Source organism: Manis pentadactyla, chromosome 12 (assembly GCF_030020395.1).
Source record: "Manis pentadactyla isolate mManPen7 chromosome 12, mManPen7.hap1, whole genome shotgun sequence".
Taxonomy (NCBI): domain Eukaryota; kingdom Metazoa; phylum Chordata; class Mammalia; order Pholidota; family Manidae; genus Manis; species Manis pentadactyla.
In genome coordinates, this window is record NC_080030.1 from 41,820,512 (window position 1) to 41,842,761 (window position 22,250).

Genomic DNA, 22,250 nt, shown 5'->3' on the forward strand with positions numbered 1-22,250 from the left:
CCTTTGACACTGTAAACAGTGACAGCTGAAATGAAGCTATTTGCTTGAGACTGCTGAATTGCTTAACATGCTGAAGGTCGGCGCGGCATTTGTTTATAATTTAGCAATGCTACTGAGAGGCTCTGAGCTGCAAAAACATTTCCTTGCATAGCTCTCTAGTTATCTGAGCCCTGGGAGAATCATGCTGTATATATTTTATGTGTGTTTTCCATACTAAAACATTGGGTGACTAGATAGGTTTATGTATTCTGTTGTATATGTTTAATAAAATATCGAAGAAAAGCTATTATGAGAAAAATAAGAAAACAGACAATCCCAAGTTTAGCCTTGGATTAAAATAAGTTACATTAATTGCTATTCTGCAACATTACTTCCCCAACACTTTGTATCTAAAATGCACAAACTATTTTGCTAACCACAATGATTTCCAGAGCTATTTCCACACACGTGTGCTGTGCCTCACATAGTCTGTAACCATACCTGGAATCTTGTCAATATGTTACGTTGTGTGCATTTACCTCTCTAGAATATTTGAAATTTGAGATGTCCACGAAAGATAAAGCTTTATTTCACAGACCACTTCCCTCATTTGCATGATTTTTCTACTTATTTATAAAGACACAATCAAGAAGAGGAAAATAAATATTTAATCAGCAGCAAAACTCTTTAATGTGATATGCACTCCCCTGCCCTGTTTGTTTTACAGATGATTCCTTAAGTCATAGTCATTTGAGAGCAAAACATAAATACTTACACTGAATTTGTATGTAAATTTGGGTTTCAGTAATTCTAACCTTTGTTATATAATTATCTCTGTTTTGACCTGTGCCTTACCAGGTGTTTGTTAATATAGCTAACTGATTTTCATGTCCTTTGGGGTGCATTTTATGTGATAGATGACTGCTGGTCGCTGTCACACTTTGCTGTCACCTGTCACTGAGGAGTCTGGGGAGGAGGGAACCAACAGTGAGATTTCCTCTCCACCTGCCTGTCGCTCCCCTTCACCTGTGGCCAATACAGATGCTTCTGTCAACCAGGTACCATCCATTTAGCATTCCTCTAGCCCTGATCTCTGGATGAGTGCAGGACTCCATTCCCTGTTCTTATTAGACACTGGGTTTGCATCTTAGGCCTTGAGAGACACACCGTTAGGTGTAATAATTGCACAAACTCTGAATGTCACCTGAGACCACTGCTGCCTCAGCTCTGCTCCCGGGCTGCTGGCAATAAGATGAGCAAAAATTAGGCCACGGAAATTATAGCTGGAGAAGCCATAAAGCATTAAAGCATTATGTCTTTAGTTTCTAACATCTATCTGTAGTGGAGTACTGCATCCTAACAGAAAATGAAATGTTTGTGTCACAATACCATGATCTTTTGCTATTATAACATTCATTCAACATAGTTTTGACACTCAGCAGCTTAGATTTTGAAGATGGAAAATTTCTGTTCACCATATTATATATACTTGCTCTTTATTTACTAGTTGTCAACCAATTTAAGGGGTGTCTGCCAGTACATATACCGGAATGTCTAAGTAGACTTAAATTTTCTTACTTACCTGTCAATAATCTTAAATTTCATTTCCTATAAAATGAGGATGATATGTTGTTGTTATAAGGTGCTTGTTAGTGTACATTATATTAAATACAGGTTATACTAAATTAAGTGTCAAAAAGTTTTCATGAAAACTTGAGGAGATATCAAAAGATGCTTTTACAATAGCCAAAGAAATTTCAATGCATGTTAAGTAATACTTTCTTTTTTTTCCCTTTAGCCAAAATAACTAAATTTTTAATTACATTACTATGAAATTGCATAAGGGCTCAAAGAAGTTGGGATTTATTTTCAAGGAAGAGGCATTAAACAGCAAATATTCTTTAAGCATATTACAAATCAGTCATGTTATTTTAATTTTGAAGCAGGAACATTCAAAATAGTGTTTCTGTGATAAAGAGAACCCTCCTGCCCCCACCGATAAGGGAAAATGAGATTGATGAAACCCTAAGATAAAACAATTTCCTTGGAAAAAGTCTGAATAGCTCTAGGAAAGTTTTCAATTCAGCCATTCAACAGATGTATTCTGAGCACCTCCTTGGCATGAAATCTTGTGCTGGGTCCCTGATGTGTAGCAAAGAAGAAGAAAGCAGTGGCCTTGGCCTTCAAAACCTTATAATCTAGACAGAAAGGTGGATGTGGGATGAATAATAACAAAAGTGATGAGAAGGAATTAAAAAACATAAAAGGAGAAGTTCAGGGTGCTGGCTCTAAGGGATTGAGGAAACTCCTCTACAAATTCTGATTTTAAGTGAAGTATTACTCATTCTTTGATGATGTCTCCTTCCTTGTGGTCACAGATGTTATTAGAATCAGAAATATGGCTATAGTCAGCTGTTTATTGTATAGGAAAAACATTTATCCTGTATAGTACATTTAAGGTTCTTAAATTTTTCAATTTGATCAATAAACACTGACTAATAACTGTGGGAAGAATATCCCTTTCCTAAAGTTATGTCTCCATGCCACTTCATGTAGTGTGTCTTTCTGTGTACATGTCAAAGTGCCCTTAAATGATAAAATATGCAAATGTTTTTAACATAACTTTAAGTGACACAATCAAATCCTACAATTATGATTATTTTCCTCGTTTTAAGTCCCATTTTGACATGCCTCCTTCCATCATAAGAAAACTTCATTTTACATCACATTGTTAAAGCGCTTAAATGTGATTCAGCAAATTAGGGGGAAAAAAATTTCTTTAGTTGCTGTCAGACAGCTTTACCAGAGGAAGCCATTAAAAAGCAAATGTATTTTTTTGCTCTGTGTGGCTCAAACAAATCAACCCCATCATTGTGGCCGCATATTACTCTTATACAGTAATGAAAGGAAATGGACAAATAGTACAGCATGGCCAGTGATGTGTTAGATTCACAAAATGTTTTCTTGGAACTAAGGAACATTTAGAATCCCCATAAGTTCCAGTTTTTCAGACACAAAAGGCTGTACAGAATGTGCACAACTCTTACAAGCAGCAGCCAAATATAACTGCTTTATACAATAACTGTTAAAAAAAAGATTTTGTGCTTGCTGCTTTGTAAGTAGATCTCTATTATATAACTAACTGATCCCCCACAGTCAATGTGTTCTGTCTCTGACAGTAGCTATTAGCTGAAATGCGATAGCAATTTAGCTTTCTTGTGGGTGGAAATAAGGCAACCCCAGAATTTGCTCTGGGATCTTGATCCAGTTAGAAGTGAGGGAAGACTTGGACTGCATGTAAGAGCTGAGAGACGCAGAGGTTTGAAAAGTGTGATAGCGTAATGGCGAGAGCACTGAGCTCCCAGTAAAAAGCTCAGGATGCGTCCCAGCTCTTCCTCCTCTAAGGTGGAAACTCCTTCAGTGACCATTTACTTGTAAAAATTAAATGTTACATTAATCGCAAAAGTACTCTTTATGCTGAAAAATGCTAATGAAGTAATAGCCATGGTTTTCCAAATTTATTTCCTTAGGAATCCACTGGATATAGGTCAGGCACAGAACGTAGGCACATAAGCAATGAGATACATATTTCTGGGGTGATCCTCACAATAGCACATAGTGCCTTTATTTAGTAGTTAAAGGATTGATGGTTTTATTTCACTGAATCTAGTCCTCATATAGATCCAAATTGTCCATCTACAAAAGGTAATGTATTTTCAAATGCTTTTTAGGAACCAGCAGCTGTCATTCCTGTTTAAAAGGCAGGAAGTTGGACCAGTGCTGTGGCAAGAGGATGGGTCAGTAGGACTCATCCTTACATAAGCAGTAGGTGATAGGGAGAGAAGAAATAGAGAGTAAATCCCAAGCTTATAGCTTCAGTGAATGGAAGTTCCATTTATTGAAAAATGGATAACACTTATCTTTTTTTCCTTAATTCATTTATCCTGGGTGTTCTTTTGGGAACTGTTCAGTTGGAAGAGCCTGTGGGATATCCATGTAAAATGAATACATGGGTCTGGAGATTATAAATGCATCAATATTTAAGACCAAGTGGAAGAAACAAACTAAAAAAAGAAAGATTGACTGACTAGAGAGCTGGGAGAACAGGCAGATTAAATAGGAAGTGTTTTCAAGAAGGGATGGCCAGTGGTATTGAATGCTACCAAGAGGCAAGCAAAAGAAGGGCTGAATCATTTTATTTCACAGAAGAGAGTCATTAGGAGCAAAGCCCGATTGGGCATTTGGAATAGGTTGAGGCTGAGGAAGTGAGCAATATCGGTGGTAAAGTACCATGTTCAGAAGTTGGATTATGAAGTGAAAGAGAAACATGGAAGAAATGATGATTTTAACTGCATTCAGGTGTGATGATCCATCACATTGTGATTTGTGGACTTATCTAATATGTGATAGCCTGCAAGAAAAGATTCAAAAAAGAAAGAGTGTGTGTAGATGTTCTCAGAATGCAAACACTTGAGTCTATTTATATGCGAGGAGAAAGTCAATACAGAAGGAGAGGGAGAGGGAGAGGATATTCATGGGTCAAAGTCCTAAAAAAAGCAAAGACAGGTGGGACTTAGGGAGAGCTGGAAGGGCTATCAGTCATCAAGGCAAATGGCAAGTATAAGATAAAAGTGAGTCTAAATATAGACAGACTTGGAAATTTGAGATTGCAGAAGTGTCTCCTCAATTTTCAATTTGTGCATGTTATATGCACACACATGTGCACAAGTATGCACTCTAGAAAGTACCGTTGGATTGAGACCTTGTTGGGGTTTTCCAAGTGAGTGAAATAGGTTAAAAGTGCAAAAGAAACAAAGGTATTGGTAAGAGGAGGGCTTCAAGTAGCTTTAGACACAGCTGGAAGTACACTTGGGTGAACCAGTTCAGTGATGGCAGGCTGTCTTTTAGGTGGACAGGATTGGGGTGGCAGTGGGTGAAGATGAGTGGACGTGAGCAGATCAAGGGCTTGGGGACACTGGAGTCATCTGCTCAGCATGGTGACCGGGTTAGGAATGAAGCAGAACCATTCTCCATGTTCTCCATGTTCCGACGTCATCAATAAATGTTGGGACTTATCTGGAAGCTTCAGCAGCAACAACAGTAAAATAGGTAGAAGGTCTTATGGCCACTCAAAGATGACTTCATATAATCCTCAGAAGCACCCAGTGTTGTAGCTCAGAGAACCAGTGCATGCGACGTGAGTGATTGCTTCAATTCTGTAGCTGCTTAGGAGAATTTTCAACTGGGATCTCAGGTGTCAGACTCCTGTCTGATCTCATTCTACTACACAAGCCTGGATCTGCCCTCCTGGACTCCCAAACATCAGGCCCCTTCCTGCTGCCACCTGCGTCTCTCAGATGACTGGGGTCTTCTTCAGTACTTTGTACCAAGATGGTGTTATTAATAAGGCTCAGGTATTTTAACTGAACATTATCTTCGACATGACAACTGCAAAAGTCGTGAACGTTATAAAAGCAGTTCCCAGAATATAAACATTACTCCTCAATTCGATTTCTATTAATATACAGATAAATATCCACAGAAACAATTGAAAATACATGGGTTGTATGTCTTGATACAGTAGATTCCATTATCAATACTAATATAATTTGCAGTGACACCTATAACCCAAGAAAGTCTTAAAAAATTTCAGAAGCCTACTTTTTCATCATTTACTTTGATCATTTCTTGTGTACTTATTGATTAGAAGGGAACCTTTTTATTATTTGTTTCTTAGAGTCATTTTAACTTCCCCATTACATTTTCCCTTATTTAATATTAAAATATTTAGATAAATTTCTGTGACTAAGGAACTCAAATATATTGAAGATCTGGCTGTATGATAAAATGAGTTTGTATAAATTTAATTTTATTTAAATCAAGTACTTTTAAAAATTATTCAGAACTTTATCCATTGAACATCACTTTAGGAAATAGATCATTTAGATTCTCTCTCTTTTTGTTTTTTTTGTCGTAATAGTTCATCAGTCTTTAAATATGTGTATTACTTAAATCCTTTGTATTTCCACTTTACCAATTGTAAAATAAGAATGAGTTTTGGCAACTTGAAAAACTAGTAAATTTGTTCTCTTCTGTTAATATATAAACCACAATTCTAAAACAGACTTTATTATGCTGTATTATGCTTTGGTACTATTTTCTTCTTGTCACAGGAATTTGCTAAGTTCATTAGTTTGTAGTCCCCTGGGACAGGTATGAATCACAAGCTTTTTCTGCACATGACAAATAGTAGCCAGAGCCTGTTGACCAACACTTTGTCTTCCTCTTGAATCTAACCTTCTGCTTTGCACCCACAGGACATTGCTTATTATCAAGCCTTGTCTGCTGAGAGGTTGCAGACGGATGCCGCAAGAATTCAGCCCAGCACGTTGCCATGCCAGGAGTTCTATGAACCAGGACTGGAGCCATCTGCCACTGCCAAACTAGATGATTTGCAGCGTTCTTGGGAAACCTTAAAGAATGTGGTAGGTTTTTGCAACGTGGAATTGTTTAAGCCCACCAGACACTGATTACCTTAGTGATTGTCTTATGAAATACATGCATAGAGTTACACATCCCATGCCCAGCTGAATACCCTCTGTTGGGCCACAGAGGTAAAGCAGTGAGGAAAGCATGTCATAATCTGTAAGATAAGGAGCTAGGAAACATTTGGTAATATCCTTTTCTTCTTTAGATCAGTGAGAAGCAGCGCACACTCTACGAAGCTTTGGAACGCCAGCAGAAGTACCAGGACTCCCTCCAGGCCATCTCCACAAAAATGGAGGCCATCGAGGTGAAGCTCAGTGAGAGTCTAGAGCATGGCAGGAGTCCAGAAAGCCAGATGGCCGAGCATCAGGTAAAAATAGTGATGACTTCAGTTTCCTGCATCATTAAATAGGTGGACCTTGTGACCGGTCAGCCAGCCAAGCGTGGGTTTGGGAGAGTGGACTGACAATTTTTTTTTAACTGTGAAAGTTCTTCCAGAGTAAACAAGATTCCAAATAGTGGTGTTTCCACCACTGTTTCAGGGAGGGACATCAGAGGGAAAGAAGGAAATTCTGACCTGGAATCTAATTAAGGAAAGCTACCTGCATTGTGTTGCTTTTTAACTTTTATTATACAAAGTGTATTTCCTGACAGTTGTTGCATTATTGTTATTTTGTTGGGAACTGTTGTTAGAGTAAAATGTACCCCACATGTACTTCTGGGCAATGTTTTAAGAAGTTCAGCTGGTATATGTCCAGCACCTCCCCGTTATCACTTAAGAGAGTAACCCTCAGACTTAAGTGGGCAAAGAAGCAGTTGAAGAATAAAGGCTTCAAAGTCATAATCTTTTGTTGTCCCTGACTTGAATAATTTTTTTAAAAATTTAAACTAGGCAAAGTTTCAGCTTTACATGAGAAACAGAAATGATTACATTAACATATCTCAGAAAGTTGTTAAAAATGCATCCACTGAAAATGCATGCTAAGAAAGTGCATGTATTAAAATCTGGTTGATGCTTTAGCATTATTATCAGGTGTATTGTTAATGCATAAGCAGGTATAACTGGGATCCCAGGCATGCATTTACCCGAACAGTCAGTCACCATGATTTGGGGAAATGCAACTTGCCCCCGGCCAGAACTCAGGAGCACTTGACAACCATGTAAGAGGCAAAGGAAAGGAAAGATATTTTTAGATGCAAATTAAGAGCTATAAAAGCATGATGTGATAATGTGTATCTATCAAGTATTGAGAAATTTATCAGCTTTAAAAATGAAACTTGGGACTTTATCTTCGCACTACTTTACAAATCTTCATAGTTTTGGAACCGTGGATAACATTGGAATACATTGCTTCATCACATGTGTAGTCCGAGATAAAATTGCATTTTTTTACAATTAGGACCTTGCAGTATAACACAAAAATGAGAGCATTTCATCAAGAGACAACATATTGAGAAATAGTGGTTTCAGGTTTTGACACTCTTGTAAATTCTTAAGATAAAGATCAAAGTGCTAGCATCCATTTTTAGGCCTTATTTTGGTAAAACTATCTTCTGTGGGTCTTCCTGCTATCCCAGAGTCACCCGTAGTTGGTAAGTTTAGGGAGGGTAATGTAAAAATATAAAATTAAAGTCAACCTTTGTTTACGTCGACCAAATGAACGATGAGCACAGTCAAGGCCTTCGGGGCCTATTACCATGCAGGTGTCCTCTGAGCACCACAGTCCTTTGTAATGGATGCTCCAGTTTTCAGGTATCACTGGCCACCTCAGTGTCACCTGAAGGGGCTTCTGTGTAGCCCAGGATGCTTCCAGGGGCTCTGTCTGCCCTGCTGCTCCTCTACCCCCGCCTGTGCCTCACTGCAACCTGAAGGCGCAGGAGATGACAACTCCATTTGATGACAGCTCCCTTTAAGCATCCAAAAGGAATTGGCTTAGATTTCCTCAAGGCTGGATTAGAGTGAACTTGAATGTCCCGTGCTCAGGTTACCAGGGGCCTGTGTTCCAGGAGAACAGAGATTGGCTCTCTCTTTCCTTATGGGGCACCTCCACCTTTGTTCAAGGATCATGGTCCTCGTGTCCCAGGTGATTGGCCACAGCTCCTGAAGATGCTTCACTGGGTCCCAAAGAATTTGGGAACTGCCTGAAGACAGGATCCTGGTGGTCTGCCTGGACATTCCAGAGTTTCTCATTGAAAATGCGGACCAGCTCCCATCACTGCCACCGCCCTGCCTCTCGGGCATTAGTATGACAATAACATCGACTGTAGAGCAACATTATCATTCTGTTCAAGGGATTCAATGGAGAAAACTCAAAATTCACATTATTGCTGAGTATTATGAATTAGAAATGAACCTGTGACTTTTCTTGCAATTAAAGCCAACCACATGGCCTTTTGTCCCTGTCTTGGTCGGGCAAGGTAATACTGACAATTATAACAGTGAGGGACGTAGGTGATTTGATGATGATTACTCACCATTGGAGCTTAACAATTATATTAATATTCTAATGAGAGGGAAGGAAAGTATGAATAATGTATAATTTCTCATATCATTACAAATCTAATGTCTTCCATCTGACCTACTTTTGCTGTCTGAACCTAAGTTCTACATATTCTGGGACAGAGCCGCCCACATGAAAGCTTATGGTATCACAGTATCTAAATTAGTTCTTAGCTTCTGGAATGGTACTTAAAAAAATTCCAGGCACTTTTGTAGAATTACTGTTTCTGAATTCCAGCTGAATGTGAATGGGGAAGTCCAGCATGCTTTCATATTTCCTAAAAACTAATAAGAGCACTTCAATTATTGTTTCTTTCCCAATGCTCTCTTGGAAATACTACTGTTTCCTTAAAGAGCTAACCTAATACCTACATTTTTCCTCTAAGTCTACTAATTTAGGTGGATTGAATCATTGAATGACCTACATGACAGGAGTGCTGTTCCTTTCCTGCTATCTTCTCTAAATTGTATGTAATTTTAAGACATTAATACCTTTCATAAGCTGACTTGTGGCTGTCCTTTGTACTAAGCCCTCTGTGATGGGGAATTTGTTATCATAATCAGCTAATGCTCTGTGAGCATGTGGTATCTTTGCCACACTAAGCCAAGTGATATAGGATAGGGGGCAGAACTCTGAGGTTTTTCTTTTTAGTATGTACAGCAATTCAAAGTTTGAAAGGAACAAAGCCAATGTAGATAGCTCTGAAAGTCACAGTGAGATTCAGTTTACCTTTGGTGTTGAGCCAAACATGAACTCCATGTTCTCCCGAGAATGAGCCATTTTAGGAAAGCTTCAGGTGCTTCTGTAAACCACATAAGTGTCATGCACATGCCCTCCTTGTATACACACAAGTCGGAAACCCAAAGGCATGCATTTCATTTCCGTCTCCTATAGAAGCAGTTGGCTACCAGCTGAGACCGAGTTATAGGGGTGCAGACATACTGGACTACTGGATATTTTTGGTTGTTTTAGTTGAAGTGAAATTCATGGCACATAATATTAACCATTTAAAAGGACACAATTCAGTGGTATTTAGTACTTTCACAATGTCATTCAACCACCTACTCTATGTGGTTTGAAAACATTTCATTACCCCAAAAGAAAACCCCACCCCCAATAAACATAGCTCCTGAATCTTGAAGTTAAGAACTATGGAGGAGGCTTTCTTTTTTCTTTTTGCCTGGTTACTTCATGATTCTGATACCTGTTTATCTATCATGAATTAGAATTGGTTCAACTAGATGTGTTGAGCACCTACTATGTGCACAGCTGGAAAAGACAAATTTTCTCATCAATGTATGACTGAAAAGCCTGTTTTAGGGATGGGGTGACCAACACCTTGTAAAAAAAAATGGGGGGCAATGTGATTGTGGGTTCAGTAGTGGGAAGTAGATAAAAGCAGACTCTACCAGATCTTTTGGGAGAAACAGATTTTGAAATATTGGAGTGCCAACAGGAGTGGGTAGCAAGCACTATAAATATAAAAATGTGTGAGGAAAGGCACAGAGGAGAGAGTGAGATCAAACATGGTGTGAAATAGTGAGGGGGCTCTTGCTTGTACAGAGGATCAGTGCACAAAAAGACACAATGAGGTCAGTCTAGTTATGGAGAAGCCTTTAAAACGGTCCCAAAATATGAATATTATGCTTTGGGCAATGCAGTGCCAAAAAATGATTAAAAGTAGTAGAAAAGAATTTAGAACAAGAAACATTTTCATATATAACAAACAAGATAAGTCTGTAAATCCATTACAGTCCTATTAAAATATTCCAGCAAGTTCTTTGGTGGCAATTGACAAGTTAATTCTGAAATGTATTGCCAATGTATGAAAAATATGTATCAAAAAATGGAAAGGGCCACGAATAACCAAGACAAGCATGAGAAAGAATAAAAGTGAAGGATGTATCCTACCAGAGAGTGAGCATCATAAAGCTGTAGTAACAATGATCGTGTGGTATTGGCACAATCAGGCAAATGGCTCAGTGGAACAGAATTAGAAGCCAGAAGCACACTCAGACTTACACAGATGCTTGACATAAGTAAAAAATTATACTGCAAAGCAATAGATTAAAGAATCATTTTGTCAATAAATAATGTAGGGTCAATTGGGTATCCATATTTTAAAAAAAAAAAGGAATTTTGACCCCTACCTACATTGTACACAAAGTTTATTTAGATGGATTGTGTATCTCAATGTGAAGGTAAAGAAATGAAAGGGTTTTTAAAATAGTGCTTCTCAATTATTTTTAATGAATAAACTTTTAAAAATATAATTAACCCATCACATACCAATATTTTAGTAAAATAAAATAAAATACTGCTTGGGTATCATGCCAACGTCAAGTTGCTATCAAAGTTCCTTAATTACCCACAATATCTTTATCTGGTCATGAACCAATGACAAATGTTTTGTAGACTGATGCCATTTCATGAACCACACTTTGAATGGCATTCTTTTAGAAGCTAGCATGTGAGAATATGTTTATTTATGACCTTGGGATAGGCAAAGATCTGTTTCATAGGACACCAAAAGTTATAACTTCTCCAATGAAGGAAAATACCAATATAATAGACCACAGTAAAATTAAGAACTTATGTTTATCAAAAGCCACCAAAAAGGCAGTCACTTGCCTTTTAGGGGACAACCACATCACAAAATGAGAGCAGATATTTCCAGTCACAGAACCTAAAGAAGCACGGGCATGCCTATCCAGAATGTATAAACAACTCTATATGTCAATAAGAAAAGAAAGATCAATAAAAAATGCACAAACATTTTTAGCAGGCAGCCCCAAAAGAGGACGTCCAAATGACCAAGCATAGGGAACAGTGCCTGATCTCATTAGCCATCAGGGAAATGCAAGTTAAAACTACAATAAGATACTACTATGAACCCACTAGAAAGGCTGACACAGGAAAGATCCACAAACCATGTGGCAGGGGAATTGTATACAATAATGAAATAATCATCTCTTCCTACATCAGTAACATGAGTGACTTTCACAATCATGACGGGGAATGAAAGAAGCCAGACACAAAACAGAGCATCATCTATGATTCCGTGTACGGAGAGCTCAGAAACAGGCAAAAGTCATCTATGATGTCTGTAAGTCAGCACCACAGTGATCTGTGCGAAGGAGGGAGGTAGTAACAGGGAGGCTGTCGAGGGGGCTTGTAGAGTCCTAGGAATGTTCTGTTTCTTGATTGGGTGCCAGGAGCACCAGTATGTGCAGTTTGTGAAAATTCATGGAGCTGTACGCTTAGATCTGTGTGATTTTTCTAGGTGTACATAATTTCAACATAATGGTTTACTTAAAAAAATCAATTGGACATGATGACATTGATATTAGGGAGAGAGAAGGGGTTTTCTTTGTTTTGTTTTTTAGTATTTTCTGAGAGCCCACTCTAAGGGGGCAGTGTGCTTACAGTGAAGCCTACAGTCCTGTGCAAGAGGTGGGAATTAGGCAAATAGGGGCCCATTGGAAACTAGGAAATAGTGGCAAATATAAAGCCTGTTCTTATTCAATTGAAGGCAGGGTTGCCTCTCCTGGGGTAGGATCTGTTTTTCACCATACCATTCAAATCTTAATAAGAATTTCTCTTGTCAAGATTCCAGCTAAAGAGCAAGTCATAAAATACACAAAATGAGAAGTAAAACCCATGTCTAATTGTGATAGGTGTTAATCAGGAGCACGGCATGCTGTTTGCCAGAAAGAGCCGGGGGTCCTGGAGTAGTGAAGGTGGGAGCGGGAGTGTCTGAGTGAGAAAGGACTGTGGTATAGGAGCCCGGCAGGGATGAAAACACACAGCTGTGGTGAGGAGTCTGGATTTTATTTTGCAGGCAATAAGCTAGGTATTTTAAGGCAGGGGAGTGAGAAGATCTGATTTACCTTCTTAAAGTCTCACTGATTACTCCCTGAAGAGTGGGCTGGAGAGACAAGAGCATAGCAGGTAGGTATCCAGTTCTGGATTAGAGCAGCTCAGATAAGAGAGAGCTGGCTTTGACTTAGGGTGGGGCAGAGGGGATACACAAGATAGAGTTTGGAGGTAGAATCCTTTGGCCAGTAAGGGAGAGAAAGTGTGAAAAATGACTCCTAGGCCTTGAGCTTCAGCAGTGAGAAGGGTGGTACCTTTCACTGAGATGAGGAAACAGGCTTTATATATAATAAGATGAAGACACCTATGAAATATGTTAATGTAAAGTCTGACGTTGAGGACAGATGTCTGGGTTAGGAATATATCTTTGTAAGTGTTCAGCATTAGAAGGTGTTGAAAGCCTTGGGAATGGACCCCTGGAGGAGACTGTGAAGGGATAAAAGGGGGCCTGGAAATTAGCCCTGAGAAGCTTCAAATTTTAGACTTGGTAAGAGGAGAGAATAAGGAGAGGGTGATGGTATAGAAACAGATGTCTCCTGTCTTGTGTAACATGAGTTTTGATTTAAAATGCAGTGCTGTTTCAGACTTAGGAAAATGTGGAGTGGGAAAACCATGTTAAGGAAGAAAGTGATTAATTTTATTTTCCACATAGGAATGTCGGCTCAGACATAGTTGAGCAACCCCCTTTTGGATTATGGGTGAGCCTGTTGAAAACCGGAAAGATTAGTTAACCTGTTCAAATTCATTTAAGTTAGTGACACAAGTGGTTTTAAGATCAGAAATCTCTTGACATTCAGTCTGGTACTTTCATTTTGAAATTTAGGTTAGTAGGCCCCGTTTGCTGTTGAAGTAACTCATACCTGAAATATCGCCACTAATTCAATCAATGGAGACTCAGCTATTTGGACAGTTCCTCAGTCCCAAAAAATACATACATGAGTGTGATTCCGCAGTCTCTCCTACAGGCCTTGATGGATGAGATTCTCATGCTTCAGGATGAAATCAGTGAGCTGCAGTCATCCCTCGCAGAGGAGCTGGTGTCTGAGTCTGCAGAGTCCGACCCCGCTGAGCAGCTGGCCCTGCAGTCCACACTCACTGTCTTGGCGGAGCGAATGTCCACCATCAAGATGAAAGCATCAGGGAAACGACAGCTTTTGGAGGTAACGAGTGTCTCTGAACGTGCCCCTCACGTCCAAATTAACCGTTGAAGTCATGTGGGCAAGTATGTGGATTACGTGATCTACATTTTTGTTTCCCATTCATAAGCTGGTGTTGTGTCTCAAGGAGGGTCATGTGAAAAGAGCGCTGAGTCAGTGTGTAGCCTTGAATGTGTCCTTTCACCCCTTTCTGACTCGTTTCAGCATGAATAATTGAAATGTAGAAAGTAAGTACTTGGTAGACATGAGATTGTAAAGCGTAATTGTAGAAGGTTTGCATAATGGTTTGCTATGTTTAAGTAAGAGCATTTCATGAACAGTCTTATTAATATGATGAAGAGTAAGTCTTTACTCACTGTTAGCCAATTCAAGCACATTAATTCATGAAAATACTCTTGTAATTCTGGTTCTCATGTTACTGAATGTTAATATTATTTAACAGAGAGATCAATTTTGGTAACAATGACATATGTGTTAAAAAATTACTTTCCTTTTTCCTTGTTCTCTTATAATCCCTGGCCTAAACATATATGATTCATACTGTTGCTCCTATAATTGGGCAAGACTGGAGACAGCAAAAGGACCTTTAGAGTGTCTGTCTCCTTGTATCCCAAGGGTCTCACAGCTTCTCTGGCACGTAGTCAGTTCTCAATACATTTCTTATTATATGAACTTAATATTATTTCAGTTAACTGTTGATTGTACCATAATTCAATTAGTCATGGCCCTGTTGCATGTGTTGAGCTCTTTCTAGTTTTATCTATTATAAGATCAGTCAAATCATATAGTTATGTACTTCTTATTTTGGAGAAATTTAGAATTGACATGTCTGCTCTTAATCTCTATCTTAAACTGTTTAATTTAAAAATAACAATAGTAAATTATTAATGAAATAATTTTTTAAATAAGGTATTTACAGTACTTATCTTAAAAATTAACATTTTATTTTATTAATATTATCCCCAGTCACTCTCTGAAGCCCTTGTGGAGTTTTAAAATGAGGTGATTGGCCTGGATTTCTTTACATATATGAATTATTTGCCATCATTGAGAAAATCCAAGGATCTGATCAAAAAATGTAAATTTCTACCTTCACTCAAAAAACCAGTAACACTGGACCACCCATCCCTGTAGGGGATCAATTGCCTGAAACTATATGGTGTTCCTTTTTCAAGTGGATCATGTAATCTTCAATTTGCCATTGTCCTCACTATTCCCTACATTTTCCCAGACATTGAAATCAAGTATCTATTTCCATTTACCAATTGCTATGCCATTGTTTTGTTTTGTTCTAATCCTTGATCAGGTTCCATCATTCATATTATCTGCCTGGTCCTGTGGGTATATTATTTAAGAATGTGTATTATTTAAAGAACATTTATATCCTCTAGGTGCACATTAGAATCATTGAGAAGATTTTTTAAAATACTAATCTTTAGACTCATTTCCAGAAATTCTCGTTTACTGCTCTGGGATGCAACCTAAGCTTAGGTATTTTTAAGTCACTCAGGTGATTCTGATGTGCAGCCAGAGTTGAGAATCATTGCTCTATTGTGTTGAATCCTAATGATTTTATCTTAGAATCATCTATGTACATTCTACTTAATTGATTAGGAGAAGTTAAATGATCAGCTGGAGGAACAGAGACATGAACAGGCCCTGCAGAGGTATCGCTGTGAAGCTGACGAGCTGGACCACTGGCTCTTGAGCACCAAGGCCACACTGGACATGGCACTGAGTACACCCAAGGAGCCCATGGACATGGAGGCCCAGCTGGTGGACTGCCAGGTATAAACATGCTCTTGAGGAATATGCCGACATCACAAAGCGCATTTTTTAACTACAGGAAACATAATGGTAAAAAGGCTTTGTATGGGTATGTGATTTTTTCACAGCCCATATATGTTCTATATTTAGAGAGTAGAAAAACAAAACCTGCTGCAAGCTTAAGTGGAATCCAGACTTGGACTTAATCTTTGGAGAATTTTACCTATAGTATCTACTCTTTAGAAAATCTTCAGCTTCTCAAAAAACATATTTTAAAGACTACGAATACCAACACATATCTATCTTTGGTGGCAAATTAGGAATACAAACCCAATGCAAAGAATTAGTATCAGGATTCATACTGTGGATTCAAACTGTGGTGCTCTGTTGCAATTTTGGTTCTAATTCTGATATATTACTTGGAAAATTTGGAAAAACTGTGGTAGGCAGACAGAGTAAACGTGAGAAGGTTGTCTGTTGGAGCAGAGAATTTCCTTCCTCTGATGTGAAGTCCTAGGAATTAATGTGAGGGGGTAACGGAATTAAGGTTTTTTATTATAATGTCATTTCCTTACCTCTTTATGACTTACAATTTTAAACGCACATATAGAGAAAATATAATGAATTCCCATGTCCTAGTCACCAAATTTCAATGATTATCAACCTATTAGATATCACACATGAATGAAGTACATCTTAAAAGCTCTTCCATTTAACTAACCAGTAAGTCTCTACAAAATCCTGCTCGGTCTGCAGAGTTAAACATCAGGATGCCTGACTTCATATCTCTCCCATTTGCAATCAGAGGAAACATGCAAAAACAATTAATGAACACTGTCTTTTCTCTTAATAGGTAGTATGCCATTTTGGTCATTCCTTTTATGATTTAAGATTTATTATAATACTGATCATAATAATTTGGATTTTTAAATTCTTTGGGCAATTTATCTGTGTGTATTCAAAGCATTACTATTCTCTGCCTTCATGGAAGAGAATCAAGAGCCACCTACATGAGTGTTTTCTATTCTTTATATCATCTTTTCTAAAGTTTCTTTTCTGAAAGGAAACATCTGTTTTTAGCATTCCTTTCCAGCACTTGAAATTACCCCATGCACGAGCATTTCAAAATTATGTTTTATCATTACTCCCACCTCTCCTTTTGGATAACTCTATTTTTACAGTTATGAATAAAGGCCATAATTCAGATAATATATTTCAGGGCTTTTACAAAGTATTAAGGTAGTGTTCTGATAGTATTTTTAGGAACTTAGAAGCATATGGAATCACACAAGCACACAACGGTGTTTTGGTCAATTCCAGTCTAGTAAGTAAGCCAGTCATGTAATTATAATTGGCTGCTACACAGAATTAAGGTCATATTAGGATTTGGGGCTCCTGCCTGAGTACTTCCTCCATAAAAGTACCAAAAATTGTAGTGTTTATATTATAAATGTTTTGGTGCGAGGACTTATGTATAATCTAGGGCAGATATTCATTTTTTTCTTCTGATTTTTAAAGAAATTAAAATGACCTTTTTTTGGGCCCCTAAATGCATTATAGTCCCTCAGCACTATGCCTCATAGAAAAGTCAGTCCTGCACAGAATTATATTAGTTTCTCAAAAATAATCCTCAGGAAATCATCCTTCAAGCCCCATTTCATTTTTTTTTCATCCCTCCATTTAGTTCTCATTTTTTGGTTCAAACCTGTATTCTTAAAAGTTGATGGCAGCAATTCTGATTTTTGCACAGGGAAATAAAATATCTTTTCTCCTCAATACATTTTTTGATTGAACGTAAATTAGAAAGTACATTTCAGAGTTCAGAGTTAAGGAATATAAAAGCATGATTTCTGTAGAAAATAAAATGGTTGTTATTTGTTTTGCTTGATCCTCTTTTTTGATTCTTGTTTTGGGTTTTGTTTTAAATCTTACCTTGGAAGATGGGAGGCTATTCTGCTTCTTCTCTGGATTTAACCTCCATTTTAGAGGAAGACCTTGTAGTACTAGAGAGAAAGTGAAAGTAAAACTCTTAGGAAAAACTTTAAGAGCTGTAAGGTTAAAAATAAGTCATATAAAATACAAAAAAAATAATAATCAAGAAATAAGAGCCACAGTCTGTAAAAAGAAAAAAGAAAAATTCAACCCAAAGAAGCAATGCTTTGAAAGAGAGAATTCTCTTTACATTGACAAGAAAAGGATTAAGTGATGCATTTAGTATTAGCCACAAGCACTACACTCTAACCCTCAAGTAATAAAATAACCATGACATTAGGATGATACTGAGACATGGTCTTTTCCGCTTATCTGTTGGCTGTATAAAATGTGCTTTCCATGTGTTTTTCCAATATGTTTTTCAGAAAATTAAGAAACTCAAGATTTGAAACTCTATATAGAACCCTTCAAGGCTGTAGGAAAAAACATGAGGACATGTTCCTCTGATGAAAGACTAAGGAAGTGTACGTCGCTGTGAGAAATGGTCTCTGCAGAGTCTGGCAGGGTGTGTGAATTTCATGATGGTTTCTGTTCTTCTAGAACATGCTGGTGGAAATAGAGCAGAAGGTGGTGGCCTTATCAGAGCTCTCAGTCCACAATGAAAACCTGATGCTGGAGGGCAAGGCTCATACGAAGGATGAGGCTGAGCAGCTGGCTGTGAAGCTAAGAACTCTTAAAGGGAGTCTCTTGGAGCTGCAGAGAGCATTGCATGACAAACAGCTCAACATCCAGGTGAGGCTCCCACGACTGACAGCAAGGCAATGCTGCAAACCACTGACCGCTTGGTTTCCTGGCATGCCCTTGCCACGCATGTGCCATATAAAGGAAAAGCTGGGGAATGACGCATAGTACGTACAGACCTGCTATTCACAAACTTTGGCATAGGTTTCCAACTAAGTTTTATAAGGACTAGCTGAATCTGTAGACTGGGAGATTACAGTGTAGGAGGAGAAAAAATGAAAATAATACCCAAATCTAGCAAATATATCATTTTAAGCAATATTTAAAATTAGGTCATAAAGATATCCTGTTACAATTTGATATTTGTCTTTGATGTCTTTCACATTCTACTTTTCAGATATGCTCATATGTTTTTATTTAGGGTCCATAACTTTGGACGTCTCATATTTTCCATGTGATGTGAACATTTTTCCTATCATGGTGTGACCTTCATGTCCCCTAATAGTGATTTTTTTTTTTTATGGTACTAGACTTTTCCTGGTATAATATTTCCTGGCATATCCTTTAACTTTACTTTGATTTCACCCATTCTGTGTCCTTATGTTTTAGGTTTGCATCTTAGAAACAACATTTAGCTGTATTATGATGGCTTTGAACATTTATCTAATCATAAAATCTCTGACTTTTAAAGGGTGGGTTTAGTCCATTTATGTGTGTTGTTATTTTACTGGTATGTCTGGACTTCATCTTATTTTGGTTTTCTAATCTTGTCCTGCTCTTTCTATTCTTCTTTCTCCCTCTTAACCTCTCTTTTTAAGTGGTTGAATGCTTTCATTGTTTTTTTTTCCAGTCTATTTTTTTACCATGCATACCTAATAGCTTCTAAGTTTCTATCTTAGTGTCCCTTCACGTCCTTAGAACACTTCCCTAAACCTTAAAACACTTTCACTCAGATTTATCTTCATGCATCTTTCACACTGTTATTGCCCAATAGTTTAATTTTGTTCTTCTTTCATCTCTACAAATTCAGGTTTCACTATTATTAACCTGTACAAAAATGAGGTAAATATTTATTGAGAAGCTACTGTGTGCCAGCTACTATTCTATATGATAGAGTGAGGGAGCATGGAAAACAGCTATCTCATCTGTGTCTATATATCTGTATATATTCCTCTCTTCAAAAGATTATGGTTGGGGAGACAGATCATAAATAAAACTAAAATGCAGTATTATATACTCAGCAGTGCAGCTGGAGTGGAGTGAACAAGAGGAGAGTGGTGACAAATGAAGCCAAATAGAGAACAGGGAGGCCAGGGTGCAAAGGACCTTGTAGGCATAGACCTTGGCTTTTACTCTGGGGGAAATGAGAAGCCTTGGGAGTGTTCAGGAACAGGAGTGACAAGGTCAGATTTTAACCATTGTCGGGGACAAGGGTGGAGGCTGAGAGACCAGTTGGGAGGTCCAGCGTTAGAGGTAGAGCTGATGAGAACTTCTCAGATTTGGGATAATTGAGAAGATGGAAAGTAGCCAAGTAACAGATATGGGGGGGGGGACAAAAAGCAGTTAGGTCAGTAATTTAATTTTGCACCGAGATGCCTATTAAATGCCAAGTTGCAGCTGAATTCATGGGAGAGACCTAGACTGGAGTCATCAGCCTTGAGATGGTCCTTAAAGGCAGGGGCCTGGATGAGATGACAGGGGAGTGAGAAGAGATAAGAAGGCCAAGGCCCTAGAATCAAGGCAGAATACTGCATCGGTAAGAGTTTGGCAGATGTGAAAGAATTCACAAGAGAGAGTAAAAAGGAGAAACTGGTGGAGTAGGAAGAAGACTGAGGTTTGGTTCCTGGAAGCCTCTTGTAGATCAGTGGGGGTAAGATGAGGGTTGAGCACCAGCCCCTGGACTTTGCAACATCTGCATGTTTTGCGACCTCAGCAACAGCTGTTTTTCTGTGGAGTGGTGGAGGCCAAAAGCACTAGAGATGGAAGCAAGTGTGGGAGGAGAGGATTGCAGAGGGAGCAGGGGGATGGGATGAGCTCTAAGGAGCAGGTTAAGAGAAATTTGACTCATTTTAAGAGCAGAAGAATGACGACATGCTCACATGCAGATGGAGATAACCCAGCGGGAAATGGATGAGAAAGGAGTGAGATTTCAAGAACAATCTCCTGATGTAGCAGGGAGAGGCTATGATCAAAGGGGCAGCTGAGCTCGTGGAAGTACAGCGTCAGGAGGGAGGGAAACATCTGTGAGTACAGATGTTGGCAGGGATAAGGTGCAAATATCGTGATGGAAACAATGGACATTCACTGCAATTGCTTCTGTTTTCTCAGTGTAATGATGATTTTTTCAGACTAAGCTATATATTTTTAGTTCATTGCTAATTATATGGTGATATGATCTAGAACGTCAGACCTAATGGACAGAAAACTATTAGAAGCAATTGCTTAGTAAGATGACTGGCCTATGAAAAAGATAACATAGCAAATCCATAATTTTCCTATGTACAAAAACCAAGTATAATGTACAATAAATTTCCATCTATAATATCAACAAAATATGAGCTATGTAGAATCTCAATAAATAACATTTTAAAACAACACAAAAAACAGGTGAGAAAAAGAAGAGAGAAACTTTATTCTTTAATAGGAATACAGTATTTTAAAGATGCTAATTCTTCCTCTTCTGTCATGTTTTTCTCCACTAAATATAACTATATTTTGGACTATGACAAAGTGATACAAAATACTAGGTTGGCCTGGAATTATCTGAATATTATCTGAATAAATCTGAAAATACCTATAAAGTTCTGAAAATAAAGTTTATGAGGGGCTAGTTAGTCTTATCTTAAAATGCAATATTACAATAATTAGAATAGTTTGGTGTTGGCATATTAAGTGGGTGAACAAAAAATTAAACAGAATAAATGTTCCAGAAGGACTCCCCAGTGTTAAGGGAATTTGATAAACACATGGGGTGACATTTCAAAGCAGTGGATAAAATACAACTCACCATGTAAGTAATAAGATATGGAATAAACATGTGAAAGAAATAACATGACAAAGTTCTCTATGACCAAAAAATATTAACCAAATTAAAAGATGTGGACAAATAGGGAAGAAACTGCAATTCCCATGATAAGGAACTAATCCCGTAATGTCCACAAATCTTTGGTAAATCGGTAAGAAAAGGTCACGTAAGAGAAATACGGACAAGACATATGGAGAGATAATCCAAAGGAAAAAGAAATGCAAACGGCCAATGAATATATGCAAAGGTATTTGAACTCGCTGTTGGATAAATAATAGCACATAAATTCAAAATGCAACTTTTCACCTTAAATTGACATGCTTTAAAATGCACTCACAATCTGCTTTATGAACTAAAGCAAAAATGAAACATGTTCAAAATATTGAAATTGAATAAAAACTATAATGGCTTTCTAACTATAAAGATGTACAATAATTCAGGTAGGTTTATAAAAAGGTACTCTCAGTCAAATGCGTAATGCTTTTTATTTCCAATGGTGGTGTGTCCATGAACTCACCCTCTAAAGAAAGCGAACCAAGGGAAAGGCTTCCGGGTTTCATCTCTGGGATGGTTGGTGTTTACAGAGCTCCAGTTGTGCCCTACCCCCGAGGGGAAGGGGCTGCCTGATACACAGACAGCAGGTGTAGGGATTCCATGGGGCACAAATCCCAAGGCCCCAGGGTCCAGGAACTGTGAGCGAGGGAAACAGGCCCCGTTAGGCCCTCAGCGGACTGATCTCGTGTCTGAGAAGCAGCTGTTACTCAGCGCTAGCTCTCATCCTGCAGA

General features: G+C 38.2%; 1 protein-coding gene across 14 annotated transcripts in view; it reads left to right on the forward strand.

The window, feature by feature from the left end:
• The window catches only part of SYNE1 (spectrin repeat containing nuclear envelope protein 1), a 419,767-nt gene that overhangs the window by 265,032 nt on the left and 132,485 nt on the right, over nt 1-22,250 (forward strand). For 9 of the 14 annotated variants that reach the window (XM_057489084.1, XM_057489085.1, XM_057489094.1 and 6 more), the window contains 6 exons: nt 897-1,037; nt 6,297-6,464; nt 6,674-6,835; nt 13,796-14,002; nt 15,614-15,787; nt 18,299-18,490. In XM_057489084.1, coding sequence (XP_057345067.1) covers nt 897-1,037; nt 6,297-6,464; nt 6,674-6,835; nt 13,796-14,002; nt 15,614-15,787; nt 18,299-18,490 — 1,044 coding nt within the window. The remainder of the gene's footprint in view (nt 1-896; nt 1,038-6,296; nt 6,465-6,673; nt 6,836-13,795; nt 14,003-15,613; nt 15,788-18,298; nt 18,491-22,250) is intronic. The other 5 variants (XM_057489087.1, XM_057489088.1, XM_057489091.1 and 2 more) reach the window with 2 other exon arrangements.